A 22,820-nucleotide genomic window follows, 5' to 3' on the forward strand; every position below is an offset into this window, starting at 1 on the left:
GGCAGCAAAAGGCATTGGCAAGTACATAGTGTTTAAACAGACTGGGGTCTTTAAACCATAAGAAACACACCAAAACTTACTGTCTCAACCCGAAAACCAAAAAACATAAATCAAAGTCACTAAAACAGGCAAAAAGTGCTCTCACACACTGATTTTTTTTTTGCACTAACTATTGCTAATGTTTCTATTGTTTTTTTTAGAATGTATTCAGTGCTTGGAAAAGAAGATACTAAGCATCACCTTCATAAATAGACAAAGCACGATGACATGGTGACTACCATACAAAAACCAAAAATAAAAATAATGAGTAACAATGAAATGAATAAAACAATTTAAATAAACATACAGATATTTCACAAATAAAACAAATTTGATAATATTATTTATTGATTTCAATGGGGCGGCACAGTGGCGCAGTGGGTAGCGCTGCTGCCTCGCAGTTAGGAGACCTGGGTTTGCTTCACGGGTCCTCCCTGCGTGGAGTTTGCATGTTCTCCCCATGTCTGCGTGGGTTTCCTCCGGGTGCTCCGGTTTCCTCCCACAGTCCAAAGACATGCAGGCTGGGGGCACTGCCGATTCTGAATTGTCCCTAGTGTGTGTTTGGTGTGTGTGTGTGTGCCCTGCGGTGAGTTGGCGCCCTGCCCGGGGTTTGTTCCCTGCCTTGCGCCCTGTGTTGGGTGGGATTGGCTCCAGCAGACCCCCGTGACCCTGTAGTTAGATTGTAGCGGGTTGGATAATGGATGGATGGATTTATTTCAATGATTTTTTGAGGCAGTAAATTGTTCTAGTTATTAACAGAACAAGAACAAATATTGGGTTATTAAGGAGTCACGAATCTGCCTCCTGCTATGATGTACCTCACGGCGTGTAAGCCATACAATGTTGTAATGACAGGACTGTGTGGATCTCTGTTTACACAAGTGTATCAAATACAGTAAACTAGGTTAGGTTTAGATGCTTGGTGTCCAAAAAGTATGGCACACACTTTCAATAAAAATATTACACTGATTGGAGAGCTTTTTGCAGTTAATAACTTTGGGCTGATGACAAGCCTGCCAAGGTAAACACATCAGAGAAATAAATTATCTGAATGCAGAAGTCATGTGTTACATTTACAACAACCTTTTCGTTCAACTCCATTGCAAAGTTTTTAGTGGGCTGTATGTGACACAGATCTATTTATTTTGTCCTTGCTATATAAATAACCAAAAGATACAAAAAAACTGATCTTTAAATCCGAAATAAAAATATACGTTCACATATGGATTTCATTTCTGATGCAGTTCTGCTTCATCAAATATAATTTCCTTGTGAGATTTTTGTTGTCATAGTTCTTTTTCCATGTTGTTCTCTGTGTGATGTAAACCAATATCAATGCATCAAACAAAATGAAACAAAGCAAATGAAAATATATAAAAGGTGTTTGAAAGCACTGCTTTCAATAGTACCTATACTGTATATGGGTGTATTTGCGAGTAATTTTATTTTTGGGTGGATGTCACAGTGCTGCCAAAAGTTGGTTTAATTAATAACAGAAATTAAAACATGTATCCAGACATAGGTGATATTTTCAGTATTAATAATCAAGAAAGGCAGATAGACATTCAATCTATTTCTGTGCTATCACCTTAATTTCCAAAGATAGATAGATAGATAGATAGATAGATAGATAGATAGATAGATAGATAGATAGATAGATAGATAGATAGATAGATAGATAGATAGATAGATAGATAGATAGATAGATAGATAGATTCACATACTCCAGCAGCATACTGATAAAAACAATATTAATTAAACAGTGATAAAAACACAGTGTAAGTTAAAAAGTGCAAGGTGGAGAGTGCGAGGCAGGTATAACAGTCAATAACATTGTATAATGTTACAGTTTAACCCCCCTGGGTGGAATTGAAGAGTCGCATAGTGTGGGGGAGAAACGATCCTCAGTCTGTCAGTGGAGCAGGACAGTGACAGCAGTCTGTCGCTGAAGCTGCTCCTCTGTCTGGAGATGATACTGTTCAGTGGATGCAGTGGATTCTCCATTATTGACAGGAGCCTGCTCAGTGCCCGTCACTCCGCCACAGATGTCAAACTGTACAGCTCTGTGCCTACAATAGAGCCTGCCTTCCTCACCAGTTTGTCCAGGCGTGAGGCGTCCCTCTTCTTTATGCTGCCTCCCCAGCACACCACAGCGTAGAATAGGGTGCTCGCCTCAACTGTTTGATAGAAAATCTGCAGCATCTTATTGCAGATGTTGAAGGACGCCAGCCTCCTAAGGAAGTATAGTCGGCTCTGTTGTCTCTTGCACAGAGCATCAGTATTGGCAGTCCAGTCCAGTTTATCATCCAGCTGTACTCTCAGGTATTTATAGGTCTGTACCTTCTGCACACAGTCACCTTTGATAATCACAGGGTCCATGAGGGGTCTGGGCCTCCTAAAATCCACCACCAGCTCCTTGGTTTTGTTGGTGTTCAGTTGTAGTTGGTTTGAGTCGCACCATTTAACAGAGTCCTTGATTAGGTTCCTATACTCCTCCTCCTGCCCACTCCTGATGCAGCCCACGATAGCAGTGTCATCAGCGAACTTTTGCACATGGCAGGACTCCGAGTTGTATTGGAAGTCCGATGTATATAGGCTGAACAGGACCGGAGAAAGTACAGTCCCCTGTTTTGCTCCTGTGCTGCTGACCACAATGTCAGACCTGCATTTCCCGAGACGCACATACTGAGGTCTGTCTGTAAGACAGTTCACAATCCATGCCACTAGGTATGATCTACTCTCATCTCTGTCAGCTTGTGCCTAAGGAGCAGAGGTTGGATGGTGTTGAAGGCGCTAGAAATTGCATAATTGTTACTGCACCACTGCCTCTGTCCAAGTGGGAGAGAGATCGGTGTAGCATGTAGATGATGGCATCCTCCGCTCCCACCTTCTCCTGGTATGCGAACTACAGATGGTCGAGGTGGACCTGTGGCCTCAGGTGGTGAAGCAGCAGCCGCTCCATGGTCTTCATCACATGTGATGTCAGAGCGACAGGCCAGAAGTCATTCAGCTCACTAGGACGTGATACCTTTGGGACTGGGGTGATGCAAGATGTTTTCCAAAGCCTTGGGACTCTCCCCTGTTCCAGGCTCAGGTTGAAGATGTGCTGTAGAGGACTCCCCAGCTCCAACGCACAGGCCTTCAACAGTATTGGCGATGCTCCATCTGGACCCACTGCTTTGCTGGCACGAAGTCTCTTCAGCTCTCTGCTTACCTGGGCTGCTGTAATTGTGGGTGGGGAAAAACTCTCTCCTATGCTGGTATCAGCAGAAGGATGTCACACTGTTAGCATAAACTCTGTAGAGCACTGCCTACCTAAATGTACCAACTGGATATAAGCTGCATAGTAAATGAAAGTATGAAGAGTCAGACAAAATGGAAACAGGTAGCCATTGTGTAGTGTCAGCAGAGCACAATGATTGATACCTTTTTGTTTAGATGTTGCATGTTTAGTGTTTTTTCATTGTAAAACATAACCTTACTAATAGACAAAGCAAAGGAAAAACAGTGCATTTTGCATGGTTTGCACTAAACTACCACAACGATTTATTGACCAATTCACCATCATCTATATTCTGAAGGACACTTTTCCAATATAATCCTTAAAAGTGCAGTTTGCAAGTGAAAAGTTGCAGCTTTTGGTGTTGCCTTCTTGATAGCCATTTGAGAAAATTTACTGGTGATCACTATTAATAATGATAGCCTGTTAGACTGGTTTGTCATGGAGGGGACTGGTAATGCGATACTCAGTCCTCCTGGCTCCCATCTAATGGACAGTTGAATTTAATTTTAGAATGGAATACCAATTGTGAGGAATCACCTTGATCTGTTTATATCTGGATATTCATAGTCACTGGCAAATCTGAAGTCATGCGTTACCCTGGTGTCTGTGTTCATATAACCCAGGAGAAATTCATAACCTTTGCATTTAGCACATTTTTGGCAAAGAAGGCTCTAGTACACCGTGAAACTCCGCAATTATTGAGATATTGAATGTGAATAAATAAAGCTACATATCCATGCCCAATATTGATATTTACAATTGAAATTTTATCTTATCTGGTTATATTTGTTTATAAACATAATCCACTGTTGTATTCATTGTAGGTGTTTGTTGAACTGAATGAGCTTATTTTGGATAAGAACCAAGAGATGTGCTGGAAGGAGACAGCTCGCTGGATCAAGTTTGAAGAGGATGTTGAAGAGGAGACAGATCGCTGGGGAAAACCCCATGTAGCTTCCCTGACATTTAGAAGCCTGTTGGAACTTAGAAGGGCAATCACCCACGGTGAGCAGTTTCCTAAAGCATGTGAAAAAAATTGTAAAGTTACAGGTGAGCAACCTATGGTAACAGGTTAACAAATCTATATGACCACTTTATAAAAGCTGGGTCATTGTGTCTCTTGTGCCCACAATATAATAAGAACAAAAAAATTACAATTTATAGTCACAGGAAATTTACAAAAAACTAAATAAATAAAATTAGTCTGCTCTGGTCAGAACTGAAAGCCTTGTTTAATTAAGCAGAATACATGGCAGCTTTTGAATCTGAGCTGAGCCAGATATAGTGGTATCCATCTCTTTCCAATCTGTTTCTTAACTTATACATTCTCAAGAGAACCAAATTGGGTCAAACGTCTGGTGGATAAATCACACTGAGAGCAAAATCTAGGCAAACTATTACAATGGCTCATAGCACTTGTTACTTTTAAACTGCTGATGTGATAATCTCCTCAGCAGTTGTCAACGCCCCTGAAGCCTAACAATGCCTACCTGTACTTAAACCATTTGTTTAGAACTGAAAAGAGCGTGTAATCTGCACAATTTTTTTCAGTTAGTCAGTGAACCACATACATGAGTACACTTGACAGAAATCAGGGAAAAACTCTTCAGATAGAGGATCTCAGGAATGTAGAATAAACCGCCAAGTTCAGTTGTTGGTTGACATATTGGAAATAGGCTATTAGCTAATCAAATCAGTTACATTGGCTAAATGATCTCCTTCAGCTAAATTAATTGTCAAACCCAAAACTGCTGATAATAGAGTATTCGTGCTGAGCAGCAAAACCATCACAGTATCTATCCATCCATTATCCAACCCGCTATATCCTAACTACAGTGTCACGGGGTCTGCTGGAGCCAGTCCCAGCCAACACAGGGTGTAAGGCAGGAAATAAACCCCGGGCAGGGCGCCAGCCCACCGCACCATCACAGTATAATCTATAAATATTCATATAGTGTAGTTATGTCTTTCGTTTTGAGAGATCAGATGCATGACTACACATGTATTTTATCTATCTATCTATCTATCTATCTATCTATCTATCTATCTATCTATCTATCTATCTATCTATCTATCTATCTATCTATCTATCTATCAGTGGCGGACCGTGCATTTCACACCTAAGCCTTCAGTAGTGCTCCGTCTGAATCAACCCGCCCCTCAAAAACTAATTTATGGTTATAAAAACCATCTTAATATCCAGAAATACAGTATAAAGAGCCGTTGCATCGCAGATAGATAACTCCTGTAGCCACAATAAATGCCTTTATTGAATAGACAAACCAGGGGTGAACAAGTTCCTTTCTACTGCAGCTACAGCCTGCGACACACATAAAAAACATCATTAATAACTCATAAACTTGCAATATTATTTAGGAAAATCGCAACATTTTACTCACCAAAAATTCGGATTATTTGTAAACAAAATCCATCCTCCTCTCTTTCCTCAAAAACAGTTCAATTACTCTGTTGTACAGATTATCCGTGCACTTCAGTTCCATCACGAAGTCCCTTTCTATCGCCATCGAAGCTAATGCTGAAAGTCGAACCTGCCCTGTCGTATTTCTGGCATAAGTTTTAATTCATTTTAGGGCTGAAAATGTCCGATCGACAGAAGCAGTGGACACGGGAATGGTCACTGCCAAACATACCAATGTGTACAGCTGCCCCATGATGCTCTCATTCAGATTTTTCTATTACACCATCCGCACCATCCTATCCAATCAACGGGTCTGAATACGGTGACGTTGCTAGAGGGCCCTAGTGAAACCAACTCAAAATCTGATTGGTTGAAGCAACAGTTTAATCGACATTTATTTTGTGTTAGAGGGCCTGCAGAACGGATTGTGAAGGCCTCTGGGCAGACTTCTTTGACTTTGACCCTGCCTGGCAACAAATGATGGCTAAAATGTGATTGGTTAAATGCTTTAATACGAAAATACATGTCTGGAAGCAGGCACAGCACAACCATCAGAAAAGCTATGAAAGGAAGCGGACAGACTATTTGGAATTATTTAATAAGTATTCATGGACAAAATATAATTAACATCAGTTTGTGATTCAGATATTTTTTTAGGCCAGCAGAGAAGGCCTTGCAGGCCCTGACGGCCCGCCACTGCTATCTATCTATCTATCTATCTATCTATCTATCTATCTATCTATCTATCTATCTATCTATCTATCTATCTATCTATCTATCTATCTATCTATCTATCTATCTATCTATCTATCTATCTAGTGTTCTAGCCACCTGTGATAAGCTTTTGTATCTTAAGACTGTAAATTGGTGAGCATCAATAGAACAGGCATGTTTCTAACAACATTCAGCAATACTTTCTTCATTGTTTCCACTTAGGTGCTGTTCTTCTTGACCTGGAGCAAACCACATTGCCTGGAATAGCCCATCTTGTGGTTGAGACAATGATCATTTCAGACCAGATCAAAGCAGACGACAGAGCCAATGTATTAAGAGTTTTGCTAATGAAACACAGGTATACAGATGCCATATGAGCACATAAATGATATCATGATGACTCCCAGTTGCAGTAAATGTGGTCAAGCAGCTGTCAATGTCATCCACAAATACTGCGGTTTATAAAAATGTGTCAGATTTCAAATACATCATACTTGTCATATTGGAGGCTTGTGATTGATGATTTGAGTGCCACAAAAATTAATCAGTTTAGAATATGCTGTTGGATGATATACTAACTCATAATTCCACAAAACAATCATCAAAGGCAACTGAATGTTGTCTTAATTATAAAGCACCATGTTTTAATATGACATTATAGTGTATGTTATGTATTACAAGTGAGTATTACATTATCTTATTTCTAATACATTGTTTGGTTAGCAGCAGACATTTGTTGCCTTTATTGATATTATTATTAATATTTGGCGATTAGGCGTATTTATGGTAATTAATTCCGATAACCCATTTATGATTGATATGCTGTGTAATAAGGGCCATTGTCCTTTTTTATTTTTTGTGTCCAGTGCCTGTTAGATCATTTTTGCGTTTTTTCAGTCATTCCAGAGTTCTCAGTAACTATACACACAACATTCCCTATCAAATTTTTATTACTTTTGCAGCATTTTATTTTGCCAAAAGAAGTACAGTGTCATTGTAGTTCCAGATGTGTTTAGTCTTGTGGAAGATGCATTCAGAAAAGAACACATCTGAAGCAGTGCCGCCTTCATCAGTTCCGCAAAATAAAAGTTGACATACTTCAAAAGAGCATATTACTGGCATACATTGTAATAAAGTATTGGATCACTTTTCTGTTATATAAATATTGGACACCTCAGGACGGATATGCACCATTTACCTTTTACTTTCAACCTAGGAAAAAGATGTGACAAACTGCTTCCATCATCTTAAAGTGCTGGATAGCAGCTTTAATATCTCCAGTGTAGAAGGCTGGACTGATAAGCCTCAGCAGGGTAACTGAAAATGTATCCCCTAAAGAAGGAACCCATTAATAGTGGGAGACTTGGTCATTATAGAGAATAAGGGAGTATACGGTTTCATTACATCGAGAGCTAATAGGAGAATTCCTAATCTCCTTGGAGTCATGCAGAGACTGCATCTAAATACTGCGAGCAGAACCCTTCCTGCTTTCTCTGAGCCTCCACCTTTTCTGTGCAATACTGGCACTACAGTATTATCATTGGTGTTTTTTAAACTTTGGTGTGTCTTTTTGAATATTCTTTTGTCTAGTCCTCTTTGGTTTATAGTGACTTTGGTATAATCCTCTGAAAGTGTTTTGACTTTGATTTTTTGTTAACGTCCACCTTTTGGTCTGTGTAGAAAATTTCATTTCTGCCTTTTCTAAACCCTACAGAATGCTGACAGGAAAGAACTGAGCACAGAAATAATAGTTTTAAATTTTCTTGTTCAAAATATTAAACATAAAATATTTAAAGTAAATTAGCATTTGGTGTGGTTATAGATAAGCATGTCATTATAGCAAGAACAGGAACTTGGCTAAAAACACCAGATAAATGTATATTTACGTTTAAGTATATTATTGAGGGATATGGTTTAAAAATGAAATGTGTCACATTTTAGAAACAATGTTTTCATTCTAATAGTAATTTTCAGTAAAATAGACATACGAATAGCAGCTTGCATTACCAAATGTATATAAACAGCATTACAATTAAAAGAAAATAGGCTAGTTTATATGTGGATGTCATAATAAATAACTAAATTAGTTGCTCAAATACGCTAGAAACTAGAAGCAGCTAATATAAGGTGAAACACAAGAAAGGGAATTTATGCAAGTGCAGTATATAATGATTGGTCAATACATTATAGTACCAATATGCAGGAAAACTATCTTGACAGAATTCAGCATACAAATATTACCTAATTATTAGGAGCCACTTATTACAAGATATTTATTGTAAATTGCATAATTTAACCTTCTGGAATCTTTCCATACTCATATTAATGCCTGATATAGTCTGAATTATATAATAATAGATAAACAGGCCTCCTTTCTCCTGTCATCCAGGTGGGGAAGTCCACCTGCCACTTTAGCATAGTGTAGGGTTTAAACATAATTCCTTCTCATTCCTTCTAGTCTTACCTTTTATGAATGTAAATATAAATATATACTTGTTGTAGATGCCACATGGGCTGGAGGGGTATCCCAACCAGGAGAGGGAACAGACCTGGAAGGAAGGACCGGAAAGGGTTTTATGGACAGCACATTAAAAAGAGACATTGCTGGAGGTTTTTTATTCCCCAACACACTAGATGGCAGCAGCCCTGGAGGTCGGTGCACAGTAAGAAGCCAGCAGGGCATGCCGGGATATGTAGTCCGGCAGAGCAGCCCTGCTGGGGTCACTGGGTGCCATGAGAGGGTGCTGTAGGGAGACATGCTCCCTATTATGGACTTCCATGCGACCCGGAAGTACTGTCATCGGGCAGTCGCCCTGGCACCGGAAGTACTCCTGGGTCTATGATAAAAGAGACCACACTCACTTATTCAAGCGAGTTGGAGCTGGGAGGTAGTGTAGCAACGCTTGAGTGGAGGAGGGTAGTGCGGTAGGGAGAGAAAAAGAGAGATATTGTGAGAAAGACCTGTATTTGCTTGTGTCACATTTGGAGGGAGTTAACATAAAAAATCTTTGATTATTTGAACCTGGGACTGGACAAGTGTGTTCGTGTTAGGGTTCGGGGCTCACTGACGCCCTGGGTTTATCACATTGTATACATGTGTATTAATTTTAGTACATCAATAAATGGCAACACATTTAAAATATGATCTTGTACAATCAGAAAAATGTAGGCATCATTATGTAGGGTGTGTGATCACCATCAATTATTAAAATGTTTGCAACTTTAATGCACAACGTAGAATATTGATATTTATTGGAAATGATAGCAACTAATTACAATTGCACTGCTAGAATACATTAATTTTGTTCAGAACCAGTGTTTTATTATCTGTTGTACAACACCAAGCTATGTTTCTGCTTAATGTGATTCTGTGGTTATTGTTTCCTGGTCAGATATATATGTTTTGGCTCTGTCTTATTTCTTTGGGCGCTCTCACATATGTGCACATCCTTCCACACTGAGTTAGTGCCTTGAAATTAATACTGCAGGACAGGCTTTTTGCTGCTGGCAACACCTGAAAAAAATGTTATGTTGTATTTTTGAAATATGCAAAATACTGTAAGTGCACATAACAACAAAACAGTAGAACTACTCCAATATTAGACCAACTTTTCACAGGGACCTGTAAAATTATGATTCCTTCTTAAAATCAAGCTTTTGGGTATTAAATTAATTTGCATCCATACAAGTATAAATTGGATTAAGTAGGTTTGAGAATGTTATGTTATGTTGATAATTTACCTTTCTTGTTCAAGTTTGATGGACTAAAAGATCTTGTCTCATTTGTAAAATTTTAGTCTTGTCCTTTAAAATCATATGTTTTGCAGTAATATTAAAGAAAAAATATTACTCTGGTCAGGTATTTTTGAATAGAAGTTTTGAAGTGAATTTAAAATTATTTTTTGTTGGTGAAGCACGAGGTATTATGCAAGCTGTTAGCTATAAAAAATGTAAAAGAAAGAAACAGGAAATATGAACAAAGGGCAAAGGACGAGATCCAGATGGAGCTCTTGGCGAGTGTTGTGTGATTTATTGTGCAACTTCCAGTCCAGTCAGTGCTGAAAATGACTACACTAGCTCTTGATTAATGCTTGTTTGTGAGAAAGTCTTACATACCATATCTAGCAATAACATAACATTCTCAAGACTTTTAAACCCAATTTATGGTCATAGGGTGGCTAATGCCTATCACAGTACCATCATGTGCAAGACTGGAACAAACCTTGAATTGGGGACCAGTCCATGACAGGGCCCATTCACTTAACATATATCAGTATATAAAGTAACATCAATATATAAAGTAAGTATATATACAGTATATAAAGTAGGTATATATACAGTATATAAAGTAGCTTAGTTAAATAAATGTTAACATAAAATATAGAGTATACAGTCCAGCGCCAACTTACGGCTCCATTTTGAACCAGCCACTTGACAGTACATCAGTCACAAAGAGTGCAGATCATTTTAATTGAATCTCTGTGGGTTTGGTGTGGGTCACTAGTACACATACTTTTGCTGACATGGAGTAGCAGAAACTGATATATGAGTCTTGGCTGCCTTTTCTCAGGGTGCTGTGCAGCACTTTTGATCTGCTGCACAGCTGTTATCATGCCACTCACTCCAGACTCCCTTGCAGCAGCTACTGTATGCTCCCAAAATTTAAAGTGGGTACCACTCATCATTTATATGTCGATGCTTCACAGCAGTCAACTGATATTTCATGGGGAACACATCCCATGCTTGTCATTTACATGTTGGTACTTCACAGTGTATGTTACATCACAAGGAAAACTTGTTGTTCATTTGTTGCTGCTTCACAATGATCGATCAATACATGATTGGGAAAGCTCCTATAATGTAGTTGTATTGAAGAAATTGGTCATAGAAGAAATGTACCAGCTCATCTATTATTCACACCAGCTCATCAGTAAAAAAAAAATTGAAGGAATATTGGCCGTTAGTATGGATGACCTCAACTTCGTCTACCTAAATTGGCAGGTGGCTTTTTTTTTATTTCCAAGTTAATACCAGAAATGAGTTGAGGCTGTTGCTAAGAACAATATATAGTCGTCATAGACCATTTTGATTATCTCAGTTTCAGTAAGTCATCCTTCCATGCAATTTTGAGAACCATTTGCACTCAAGACCAGCCATCTTCCAGTCTTTGTGCTGCAGAGCTGCATTTTTATTACATCTGTTTTTGTAAAGTTTATGTACTGTATGCCATTTATCTCTTTATTTAATTAAAATTCTACTCTGTTTTTACAGTCAATGTCTGGCGGCATAGTAAAATTTCAGTGTGTGTTATTTTTCGGACATCTAATCCAAACAGACATATATTTTGTGACTTGCATGTTGTTATTTTTAATACCCAGCTTACTAATTAAATGTTAGCATCGTGGACAGCCTGGAACTGAGATCATGGCAGCAACGAACATTGACTAGGGTGGGTTACAGACATACCTATATACTCACACTCATTCTTATTCAGCCGTTTTCACGTTGGCAATCTACAGAAACCATAAACCAGTAACATAACTGATTGTACAACTTGTAATTATCTTATTCATTTGCACAATGAGGGAGTGTAATAGTAGCAACCCTCATACCCAGAGTAACGGAAAGGGTGCTAAATCATAAATGATTAAACACTCCAAAAGCCACTTAATCTTTAATTAACCAGCTAAGTACAAGGGAGCAATGAACATAGCAAGAAAGTGACTAATCCAAAAATGGACAAAACAATGGAAATTGAAGCCTATCTGGGCCTGACTAACAGGTCTTACCTATCAGGTAGGATGCCAAGCCCTTAAGTACCACAAATCGCTCCTAGACTAACACTACTTTCTGGATCATAATAGTCTTACTTTTGAAATAAGAACACCAGTGAGCCATCAATCGTCTTCAAAGAGCAATGGCTCCAGATCAGCCTTCTTGCTGCCTTCTCACATAAAGTGATAGCTCAGTTCTTGTAGTTCTAGCCATCTATCAGAATGGAGCTCTTTGGATCTTGTTGTCCCTCTACAAGGGTGTTCAGGCATTATTGAGTGTCTTCTAGCATGCTGGGGGAATATCATTTTCCTCTTATGTGTGTAATCAGTGCAATGTAGTTGGTCAATGCATTGTGTCATTCACTTTCCTGAATTTAAAAGGGATAAACCTATAATCAGACAGACCCTAAAGCAACCTGCTCTGGCCTAGTTAGAATTTTAATGGGTTAGTTTAAAAATAAACATCTAAGGCTTTCCAGTTATGATTTAAGCAAATCAAAATTACAAACATAAAAGAAAACAAGAACTTCATACAAACTGTACAGCTTTTCAGCTCCTTTTTAGCCAGGACTGAAGCTTGGGTTTAGTCCAACTCTCTTCACGTTATGGCAAATAAAATGTATGTACCAATTAAAGTCAGTCTAGTCATGAAGATTATCTTATAGCCCAACAAAAATCAAAATTGGTAAATTTGATATAACATCACTGTATCTCCTACAATAAATTTTAAGGACAGTTGTGTTTATCTATTATATTTCAGTCATCCTAATGATGAGAAGGAAGCTTTTTTCCCACGAAATCATTCTGCCACCAGCATGACCTCCATTTTAGCTAGCCACCACCTAAACCACAATCATGCAATGGAGACCTGCTTGCCTTTAGTGGGAGAAGAGAGGATTGAACTACACGACACTAAGTCACAGGAATCTGAAAAGGAGGTAAGGATTACAATACATAGTGCATTATGTTTAATGCCTGTTTATTATTTTACTTTACATGTATTATGTACACAGGTGTCAGTCATTTCATTGATCCAGTTCTGTTTCACAGTGTGCTGGAATATTTTATGGCAGCACTGTATGCAAAGCTTGGGAAAAAGCCATGGACAAGGCACTTATATACACAGCCTGCTGACAAAATTAAGGAAATGAGTACATATAATCTGATCCACCACATTCTGCCAGTGCATACAGTAGATTCTACTAGTGTATAGTCCTGTATTAAAGGGAAGATTTTTTTCCTTGACAGATAGCATCCCTTGGTGTTGAGGTGATCCTGCTTGTGGTGCCTCACCAGAAATTACTTTAAGGGCACAATTTGGTGGTGACTAGGTTTCCCATTGTTATATGTTTCAAGAGCATTGATTACTCTGGCTTTGTAAGATGGGCACATTGTCATTCTGCAAGATTTCACCACAAACAGAATCGAAATGATTAACCATAAGCTGTACATAACTGCTCAGAAATGGCTTTATATTTGTTTGCAATTCTATTGTTCAATCCATTCCAAAGAACTGCACCACATATCATAACTGAGACAGTACAACCAGACACCAGTGCCCAAAAAAAAGTCAAATGAAATATATCTGCAAAATAGACAACTTGCTGAACAGTAGAAAGTATTCCGACAGAGGTTTTCACGCTAAAATCAGGAGAACTAATCACTAAAAACCAAAATACTACTCCAAATTCACGTTAAGTATTCTTTCTTAAAGCTAATAACAAACTAAATCTTAAAGTGTTTGTTAATTTTAAAGAATGCTCTTACAGGCATTTAGGCCTGCAGATTTATTTTGCTGTGTGCCATGCATGTAACCTGCCTGATGAGAACAAGTTCAAAGATGTTTAATTATTGTTTCATTGCACAGCAGGGCACTGCTTGTGCTCTTTGTGCCGTTTTACAAAGCAAAATTGCCACAGCATTCCTCCCTATGAGCTCTCAACAGTCTCTTCTTGATGGAATTTCATATTCGTGTCTTATAATGATATTTAAAAATCATATGATCGATAGGGGCTTGTCTGTGTTTTCCTTGTATTTTGATATTCAGTGTAAAGATATCTTGGTCAAAGTGCTTACACTTTTTTTTTGACATTCCTTGATGGTTTGTTTCTCTTCAATTCCCATACTTCTATCAACTTAGCCACTGGTACAAGTGAAAAAACAACACACTTTCGTGCCACAGAGCCTGATATTTCCCCAGCATTCAGCCGTTTTGTAAATGACTTTAAGAAAAACAGAACATTACATTACTTAGCTATCTCAATTACCCCTTCTGAATGGAAGCACCTGCTGTCGATAGTGGTGACATGTTGATTGGCACATGCAAGTACGCATTTCACTGTACTTTGTAGACATGATAGTAATGTCCCAGTAAACCTGTACATCTATAATTTCCATTAGTCATTAATTTAGATGTTTCTTTCATTTTGTCAGTTGACACTAAAAACCTTATAAACCTATACATTTTTTGAAAGACCTCTAAACCTATTCATTTTGTTGGAAGAAGGTAGCATGTACCAGTTGTATGAAAAACCACATTTAGGGAAATATAATGTGTTTAATACTGGCAACTGTAAATATGCATGTCACTTAAGTACATTAGAATATATTGGAACATACCAAAATTTACCTACTTTTAATAGCTATAGGATGTAGGGAATTAGAGAAGATGACAAAGGGTGACAGAACAATGGATGCTCATTCTGAATTACAGAAATAAGTACACATACATAAGCAGTGTTCAGTATTTCATAGCTGTTCAACTTACTTTCTAAGGCCACAAAATGAGTTTGTTTGTCATTTACCACCTTTATACAGCCACTAAACTGTAAACTATTGTTTATGATTCCAATATGAAAAGCTTAAAAATGTATAATCTGTTTTCATATCTGAAAGTGACGCATAGTGTATGAAATACAGCACATAATGAGCCACATGAGAGGGGCAGTGGTTGATTTTACAAATAAGAATAAATGAAAAAAGACACACAAAATTGATTAAATGATTACTAGTTGGTATTCTTACTGTATATCATTTTGTCTTCTTTGATCCTTTTAAGAAATGTACACATCACCATAATGCAGAAGGACATCGAAACAGATCTATAAAGCTCTTGGAAAAGATTCCAGACGATGCTGAAGCTACTGTTGTGTTAGTTGGTAAGATTGTCTTCTTCTGCTGTCAGCATTTTAAGGTTTAGTTCCTATAAATGTTTTATTAGTAAATGGACTAAAGGTATGAAAATACAGTATAATATATTCTTATTTGTTTCTATCCATTTATCGATCACTTGCTGGGCAAAGTCTGAAACTGACCTCGTCCATCACACACCCACACACACACACTTGTACAGAACCAGCTTAGTAGTGTCAATTCACGTAACCTGTGTGTGGTGTTCCACTCCACTTGCTGTTCATTGAGTTCTAAGACTTTAAAGGGTGAACATTAAGATTGAAAGAGGATGAGCCTGGGTTTGCAGTAGCCCCTTTCACACATTCTCTTATAATAATCCTCTTATAAAAGACTTTGTCAAACCAAAATGTAAAATGGGCAATTTCAAAGATTTTTATAGCAATAACAATACACTTGATGTTTTAGGCATTTTTACTACTGTGGTAATGAGGCTAACCCATTAATATACAGTAGCTAATTTACTGAAATTTGACACAACAGATTTTTTTTGTAATTTTTCTTGAATTTGCTTACAGGTTGTGTGGAGTTCTTGGAGCAGCCAGCAATGGCATTAGTGAGACTCAGTGAAGCTGTTCTCCTTGAGTCTGTCCTGGAGGTGCCAGTTCCAGTGAGGTTTATTTTTGTGTTGTTGGGACCAAGCCAGTCAAATATAGACTACCATGAGATTGGCCGCTCCATCGCAACACTTATGTCTGATAAGGTACATTTATTTACATTCTTTTCGTTCTGAACCAATATGTTTCCAGTAATGTACACACATTTCTATCAAATTTAATTTACTAAAAAGTACCTAAAGTACCTTTAGTGTCTGCCTAAATTGAAAGCGACAAAAGTGTCAAAACAATGCAACTTCAAAACATGAATATTACAACTCATATTAATGTAATGCATGAACTTTTTAAAGCTATAGTTGCCTGTGGTGACCTTTTCCCTGCTCCATTCCCTTCTGGAAAACTTAATAGGTAGTCTTGCTGTTCCCATTATTATCTATGTTAGGTGATAATGGGAACTTAATTCTTGCACACAATTCTATTTAAAGAAAAGAGACAGACATCTCTGGATTGTGTGTGTATTTACAGTTCAGGTTAGCAGTGGACAACATTAAAGTGACTTTGCCTCCATGTGGCAGTGGGCCACAGATGAGCTAATAGGGGCGCATCAGTGGCACCAACTCTGCAAGAGAACCGACACATTACTCAATAAAAACATCCAGCCAACCAGTGGAAACAGACTATTGAGGAAAGTTCCAAACAAGGCCAACATGGCTAGTTTTAAGTCACTCCCTGTAGTTTGCTATTAGCTTAGTACAGCTGTGGCTCTAAAAGAGGCACAGCAGAATGCATTGCATCTTAATATAATCATAGTTCTCTTGTCAATGAAATAGCAAGGCATTCTGAGCAAAGGAACAGGGTTTTTTCCTGCCTTGTGCCCCATGCTAGCTAGGATAGACTCCAGCACCCCCCACAATCCTGTTCAGGACTAAATGGGTTAGAAAATAACTGATATTTTAAACAAAGTATGAAAAATATTTTTAGTTTCATAACCCTTGCTCCAACATTCATTGTTAAGAGGTTCACATACCATTTTAAATTTTAATGTTGCTATTGAGCTTTTGTGTATGATTTGTCTGCCGCACCACAAGGTTTTTAAATTTAGTGTTGGAATAAGTTTTCACAATTCACAAGACTTACTCTTATGGTCAGTTATTCAAGACTAACAGAGATAAAAATAGTTTGCAATTTATTCCAAATATCATATTGTGACATTTTCTATAAAAAAGTCACTATGGCAACCTCTGCTGTGCTGTCATAAAAATAGTTTTCAGCATTATAGGTTTAATACATTTCATGAACTAAATTATCAAAAAAATTCAGCCCCTGATGTGCAGCACAGAATCACATCATAAACAGTCAGATTTCCTGTTGTAGTTGTTCACCTGTACAACCTAATTAGTCTTAATCAGAATATTGTTGTTCAGGATGATATGTTCATTTGTTAAATTGAAAGGAACTGAAATTAGCTTTAACGGACATGTTCATAGACTAAACAATTGTACTGATTGGCTTCTCATGTGAGATTAGTGTGTGCCTTTTATCTTACTTCACTATCTCCAGAGAGGTGATGTTCATTTTTAAAATAACTTTTAGTTGGAAGAACACTAGAGTTATTTGGATAATGTCCACCTAGATATACACATCATGTTCACAAATGCCATGAGACTTAGAATGCGACTATTTTATCTGTATAAACTGGACTTTTGTCTTTGCTTTTTACTATGAATGATTTACCATACTATATACCTACTGTATGTACTATTAGACCAACAGGAGGCACTGGAAGCCCATAATAGTCCAGTTTAAAAGATGCTTATTCATCTAACCTTATACAAATTTTAAATTGTCTCTAGCCAGAATACTGTTAGAAATGGAAAGTCATGAAACATCATTGGCACCTGTAATCCAAAAACAGAAAAGAAAGCATGTGTTTTATTGGTTTGTAATGGGTAAAAGCATCCTTTTGGAGTGTAAATATTTGGCAGTACCGGAAATTAATCAATTTTAAGTGAGGAGTATCCCACCTATTGTAATAACATTTGTGTGTTTGTGTATGAATAAAAATAAATCAACTTTTTTTTTCTTTTTACACATTTTTCAAGTGTCATACTGACACATTCTGTTACATTTAACAAAATATGTGCAAATGTGCTAGTAAATTCATATGCAGTATTCTTAACTTGTTATTATTTCAGTCCTTTTTTAAAATTTTAGTACCAGTATAAAACTTCCAAGTGTATTTTAATATACAATGTTTTGAAAAACAAAATAAGCCTTCCTTATCACTACACACATATTTTGAATTCATTTTTTAGTTTGAAGCATTATGTAAAATAACATCAGAAAAAAAGTAAACTATCAAATTATATTTATATATAACAACGTCTCTTTTATTAACCCACATTTACAAAAGACTGTGCCAGAAGATTTTCTCATAATTTTATTTATTAACATGTACTGTTTTTATTCAGGAATTTTCTTGTGTAAAATAACAAATTGATATATTTGCACTTACAGCAGGGACAAATTAAAGACTTTGAAGAAATCCAAATTTACAATGGAAATGTCAAAATTGAACACATTTTTATCAGGGTTTTTATTGTGTCTTCATTTATCAAGATGTCAATGATTAAACAATACCTCTGTTTATAGAGAATCATCAACTAACCCTATATGGTTCAGTTGCAGTGTAGCTGAGATGGCACCAGACTAGAAATGTATCAAGACCAGACTATATAGTATGGTGCTAAGAGGAGATGATCCTCACGTCTAAGTGCTGACTCAGTGAACAGCAGACCAAGATTAATATCAAGTTTAAGTAATCCAAAGCTAGTCTTGTTGTGGCCTTGTGTTTCTACTCAGTCTGATTGCCTATTAACATTCGCGTGCTGGCAATTAGCATCTCGCCCTCTCTCAGTTAATAATGTGATACTACACATTCCTCTCAATTTAAAGGGGAAGAAAAATTACATCCTCGTATAAACTTATAAAAAAATAACTGCAATTGTTAGGCTTTATTAGATCTAAATGGGTGTCACTGTCATTATTGTAAACGTTATTCACTTTGAGCCAATGGAAAGGCCCTGAAAACCCTCTATGAAGTATAATGATGAGAAGAGGTAGATGGTGGTAGAATTGTATCTGAAGCAATTGTTTTTGTATCTATAACTCATTTCCCAATTAAGTACTGTTGATAATTCATAGGAGTTAATACTCTCATTATGCTCTCATCTTTTTCTAATAACCAAATTAATCCAACAGTCACCAAAGTGTAAAATACAGCACACTAATGATTAATGGCTAAATGTATGTTGAAACATATTTTTCTTTTTCTATTTCTTACATTACACAAAATTTATATTTTTATGCATTCTCTGGCATTGAGTTAAATATTTGATTCCATATCATGCTATGCTTCAGTTCAGATATAAATATAAAATTTGGTTTCCAAAATGTTTATGGCATATTAGTGCTTTTTCATTCTGTAACAGTTTACCTGATGCATGTGGAGTTAATTTTGGAACATTACCCACCGTTAAATTTCCTTTAAACCTTCTAGGTTTCTAAGGTTGCCTAAGTTAGTACACAAAATTGGTCACTTTCTCCAACTCCAAGAAGCACAGTGCAACTGCAGTCGCTCTTGGTCTTGGCCTGCTGCTAGTCCACAGCTCTGGAGCACACTCCAACAGCACACACACGAACATTAGTACATATTTACAGTAGCAAGATTAAGATCAAATTAGCTTGGGATCTTCCTAAGCTGATAGCACACTGCAGTTGACCCATATGTGAAACTAAAAGTGTATGTACAATATTTATTTCTTTGTAAATACTAGGTGATGACATTTTGAAGCAAAATGTATTTAGTTAACTTAACAAAGTCTTGAATGCATGACATTTTGAAATAAATTAAGATTTCATAAGTAATATTTTGCTTGACCAAAAATTATATTATATTTCAGCACTTCCATGAAGTTGCTTATTCAGCTGATGATCGCCAGGACTTACTGAATGCCATCAATGAGTTCCTAGACTGTAGCATCGTTATTCCACCACTGGAAGTGGATGGGAAGGACTTGTTGAAGTCAGTTGCCTCCTTTCAGAAAGAAATGCTGCGCAAGAGGAAGGAAAGAGAAAATAAGAAGGCAACAATTGTGGGCCTGGAACCTGAAATCAAAGGTAGGAGGATATGTATATATATATATGGGCAGGAAGAGTAACAGTTCTATAGTTAAAGGTAAAATAACCTGGTTTAGGACAGCAGAAGAAAAGAAGTGGGAAAGGGCTGTAGCCATCTGTCTTAGGTAAGCTATGCCGTGCCTTTTAAAGAATTGTGAGACCTAATAGGCTTATTTTCTTGGAGATTTGAAAACACTGGAATTATATTTTCTTTCATTTTCCTTATGATTTGGACCTAACATCCACTTATATTAATTTACTCTACATCACTTTACCATTTATATGCATTGCAATCTTTAGGAACCTTAAAGACTCAAATGAATAAAATAAATGAAAAATAATATGTGTATAATGTATATATATATTTTTTGTAAGTATTTTGGCATGGTGTTTTTTTATTACAAAATATAAGAATAATTGACATACTTATTGAAATATTTATGTTAACGAATGGTTTATTTTAAAAGATTAAGTTTTTGTTACCTCTGTACTTCGCATCTATTGCCTCAATTTCTTATCAAATTTAACTCTTCTTATTACATAAATAAGGTTCTCCAGACCTGTTTTTGTGCTATTTATGTGACTAGTTTCTATTGATTGTTTTCATTCGGATCACTGACCTCAAGTTCAATAACTGTAACAGTGACCTGAAATGTTCTGCATCCAGAAAACTGAGAAGTTCACTTTCAAATGATTTCTCTTTCATCTATATTATTCCTAGCCTATTAGATTTATTGTTAACTTATAAAAAACATAATCACATTTAATAACTAAACATAACCTATCTGAATAAATATGTAAAATACACACAAATCAGCAGCCATTTATCTATATATTCTAGAACATATATATTTTCTGGTTTTTTTTTAGTTCATCTGTTTTGAAATTATATCTTATTCATAGTGTAAATACATCTCTTCCCTTGTTAATCTCAGATATAGCTATTAAGATTCTGACTGTACGATCATCTGCCTACTTTGTGATTTTCTTGTCTATTTTCCTGTGATTATAATATTTGTCTTCTTCACTTTAGTTTTTGTATGATATTTCTTACACATACAAGTAGCACTAATTATGTTAATTTCTATTAAGTTCACATTGGACAGGAGTGTCAGCTGGATTTTATTTTTAAGAGCAGTAGACAACATCTTTCTTGGGGGAGTGAACATAAGAGTAGTTGAAGTCAACATTATACATAGTTATTGTCTGTTTTTCTGTTTTTCACCTGCATTGTTATCATTTTTTAATTTAATATTATTTATTGTATCAGTATGCTGCTGCTGAAGAATGTGAATTTCCCACTGGGATTAATAAAGTATCTATCTATCTATCTATCTATCTATCTATCTATCTATCTATCTATCTATCTATCTATCTATCTATCTATCTATCTATCTATCTAAATCTTACATAAGTCAAACACTTTTATTTTGAAACTGTTACCAAAAACAAAATGCTAGCCAAAACCAAACAAGTGTTCTAAAGCAAAAGGAAACTTTCAAAATATTCTTTAACAGGCCTCTCTTAAGATTTCTCAGAGTTCAGACACTTGCTTAATGCATGATGACTTATTACATATCATGACCCCCATGATATTATAGATGACATTGCATGTGCATTACATGCCTAGTAACCATGTGACATCTCATTGACCATATGCACAGAACACAATATTTTGTTCAAACAAACAAACTTGACAACAATTATGTAACAAATTGTTAACAATCACACTTTCTAGCTCTGTGACACTATGTGTTTGTCACCTAATATTACATGCTTCAGTAGCTGACACACACCATATTATATTTTACAGTATTCCATAATAGACTCCATAATCTCTGTTATCATAAACAAGGAGGCTTACCTTGCACTGCATATTTGCTAAGAACATTTTTTCCATCATTCTGATTTTTTTTCTGTATTTAGATGGGTGGGTGGCACGGTGGCGCAGTGGGTAGCGCTGCTGCCTCGCAGTTGGGAGATCTGGGGACCTGGGTTCACTTCCCGGGTCCTCCCTGCGTGGAGTTTGCATGTTCTCCCCGTGTCTGCGTGGGTTTCCTCCGGGCACTCCGGTTTCCTCCCACAGTCCAAAGACATGCAGGTTAGGTGGATTGGCGATTCTAAATTGGCCCTAGTGTGTGCTTGGTGTGTGGGTGTGTTTGTGTGTGTCCTGCGGTGGGTTGGCACCCTGCCCAGGATTGGTTCCCTGCCTTGTGCCCTGTGTTGGCTGGGTTTGGCTCCAGCAGGCCCCCGTGACCCTGTGTTCGGATTCAGCGGGTTGGAAAATGGATGGATGGATGGATTTAGATGGGTTAGTATTTTTATTTATTTATTTATTATCACTTCACCCTTCAGTTTGCCGTATTTCTATGGGCACTGCCCATAGAGATGATTTCATGGGTACGAGAGTATTGTTTGTAGTAACAAACCTGGCCACTAAACATATGCTTGGTGACCTGTGATGTCAACACACTTCTCTTCTACTATAAACGATAGTGGTGCATTTGTCATTATTAGTAAATTAAAGGCAATTACAGTTTGTTTGTTCTTCTCCACTTTAAGCCCATCTGGAAGTACCCCAAACACAGCTGTTAGCAGATTAGGAGGGATTGTGACACCAAGGCATTTAAAGATTTTGGTTCAGAATAATGTTAATTTGGTACAGG

General features: G+C 36.9%; 1 protein-coding gene across 1 annotated transcript in view; it reads left to right on the forward strand.

The window, feature by feature from the left end:
- Positions 1–22,820, forward strand: part of LOC114656143 (anion exchange protein 3) — a 313,389-nt gene that overhangs the window by 205,445 nt on the left and 85,124 nt on the right. Inside the window, 6 exon segments of the mRNA XM_028807571.2 lie at positions 4,147–4,327; positions 6,678–6,813; positions 12,990–13,167; positions 15,288–15,387; positions 15,937–16,121; positions 19,938–20,154. Coding sequence (XP_028663404.2) covers positions 4,147–4,327; positions 6,678–6,813; positions 12,990–13,167; positions 15,288–15,387; positions 15,937–16,121; positions 19,938–20,154 — 997 coding nt within the window.

Source organism: Erpetoichthys calabaricus, chromosome 8 (genome assembly GCF_900747795.2).
Source record: "Erpetoichthys calabaricus chromosome 8, fErpCal1.3, whole genome shotgun sequence".
NCBI classification, from domain to species: Eukaryota; Metazoa; Chordata; class Cladistia; order Polypteriformes; family Polypteridae; genus Erpetoichthys; species Erpetoichthys calabaricus.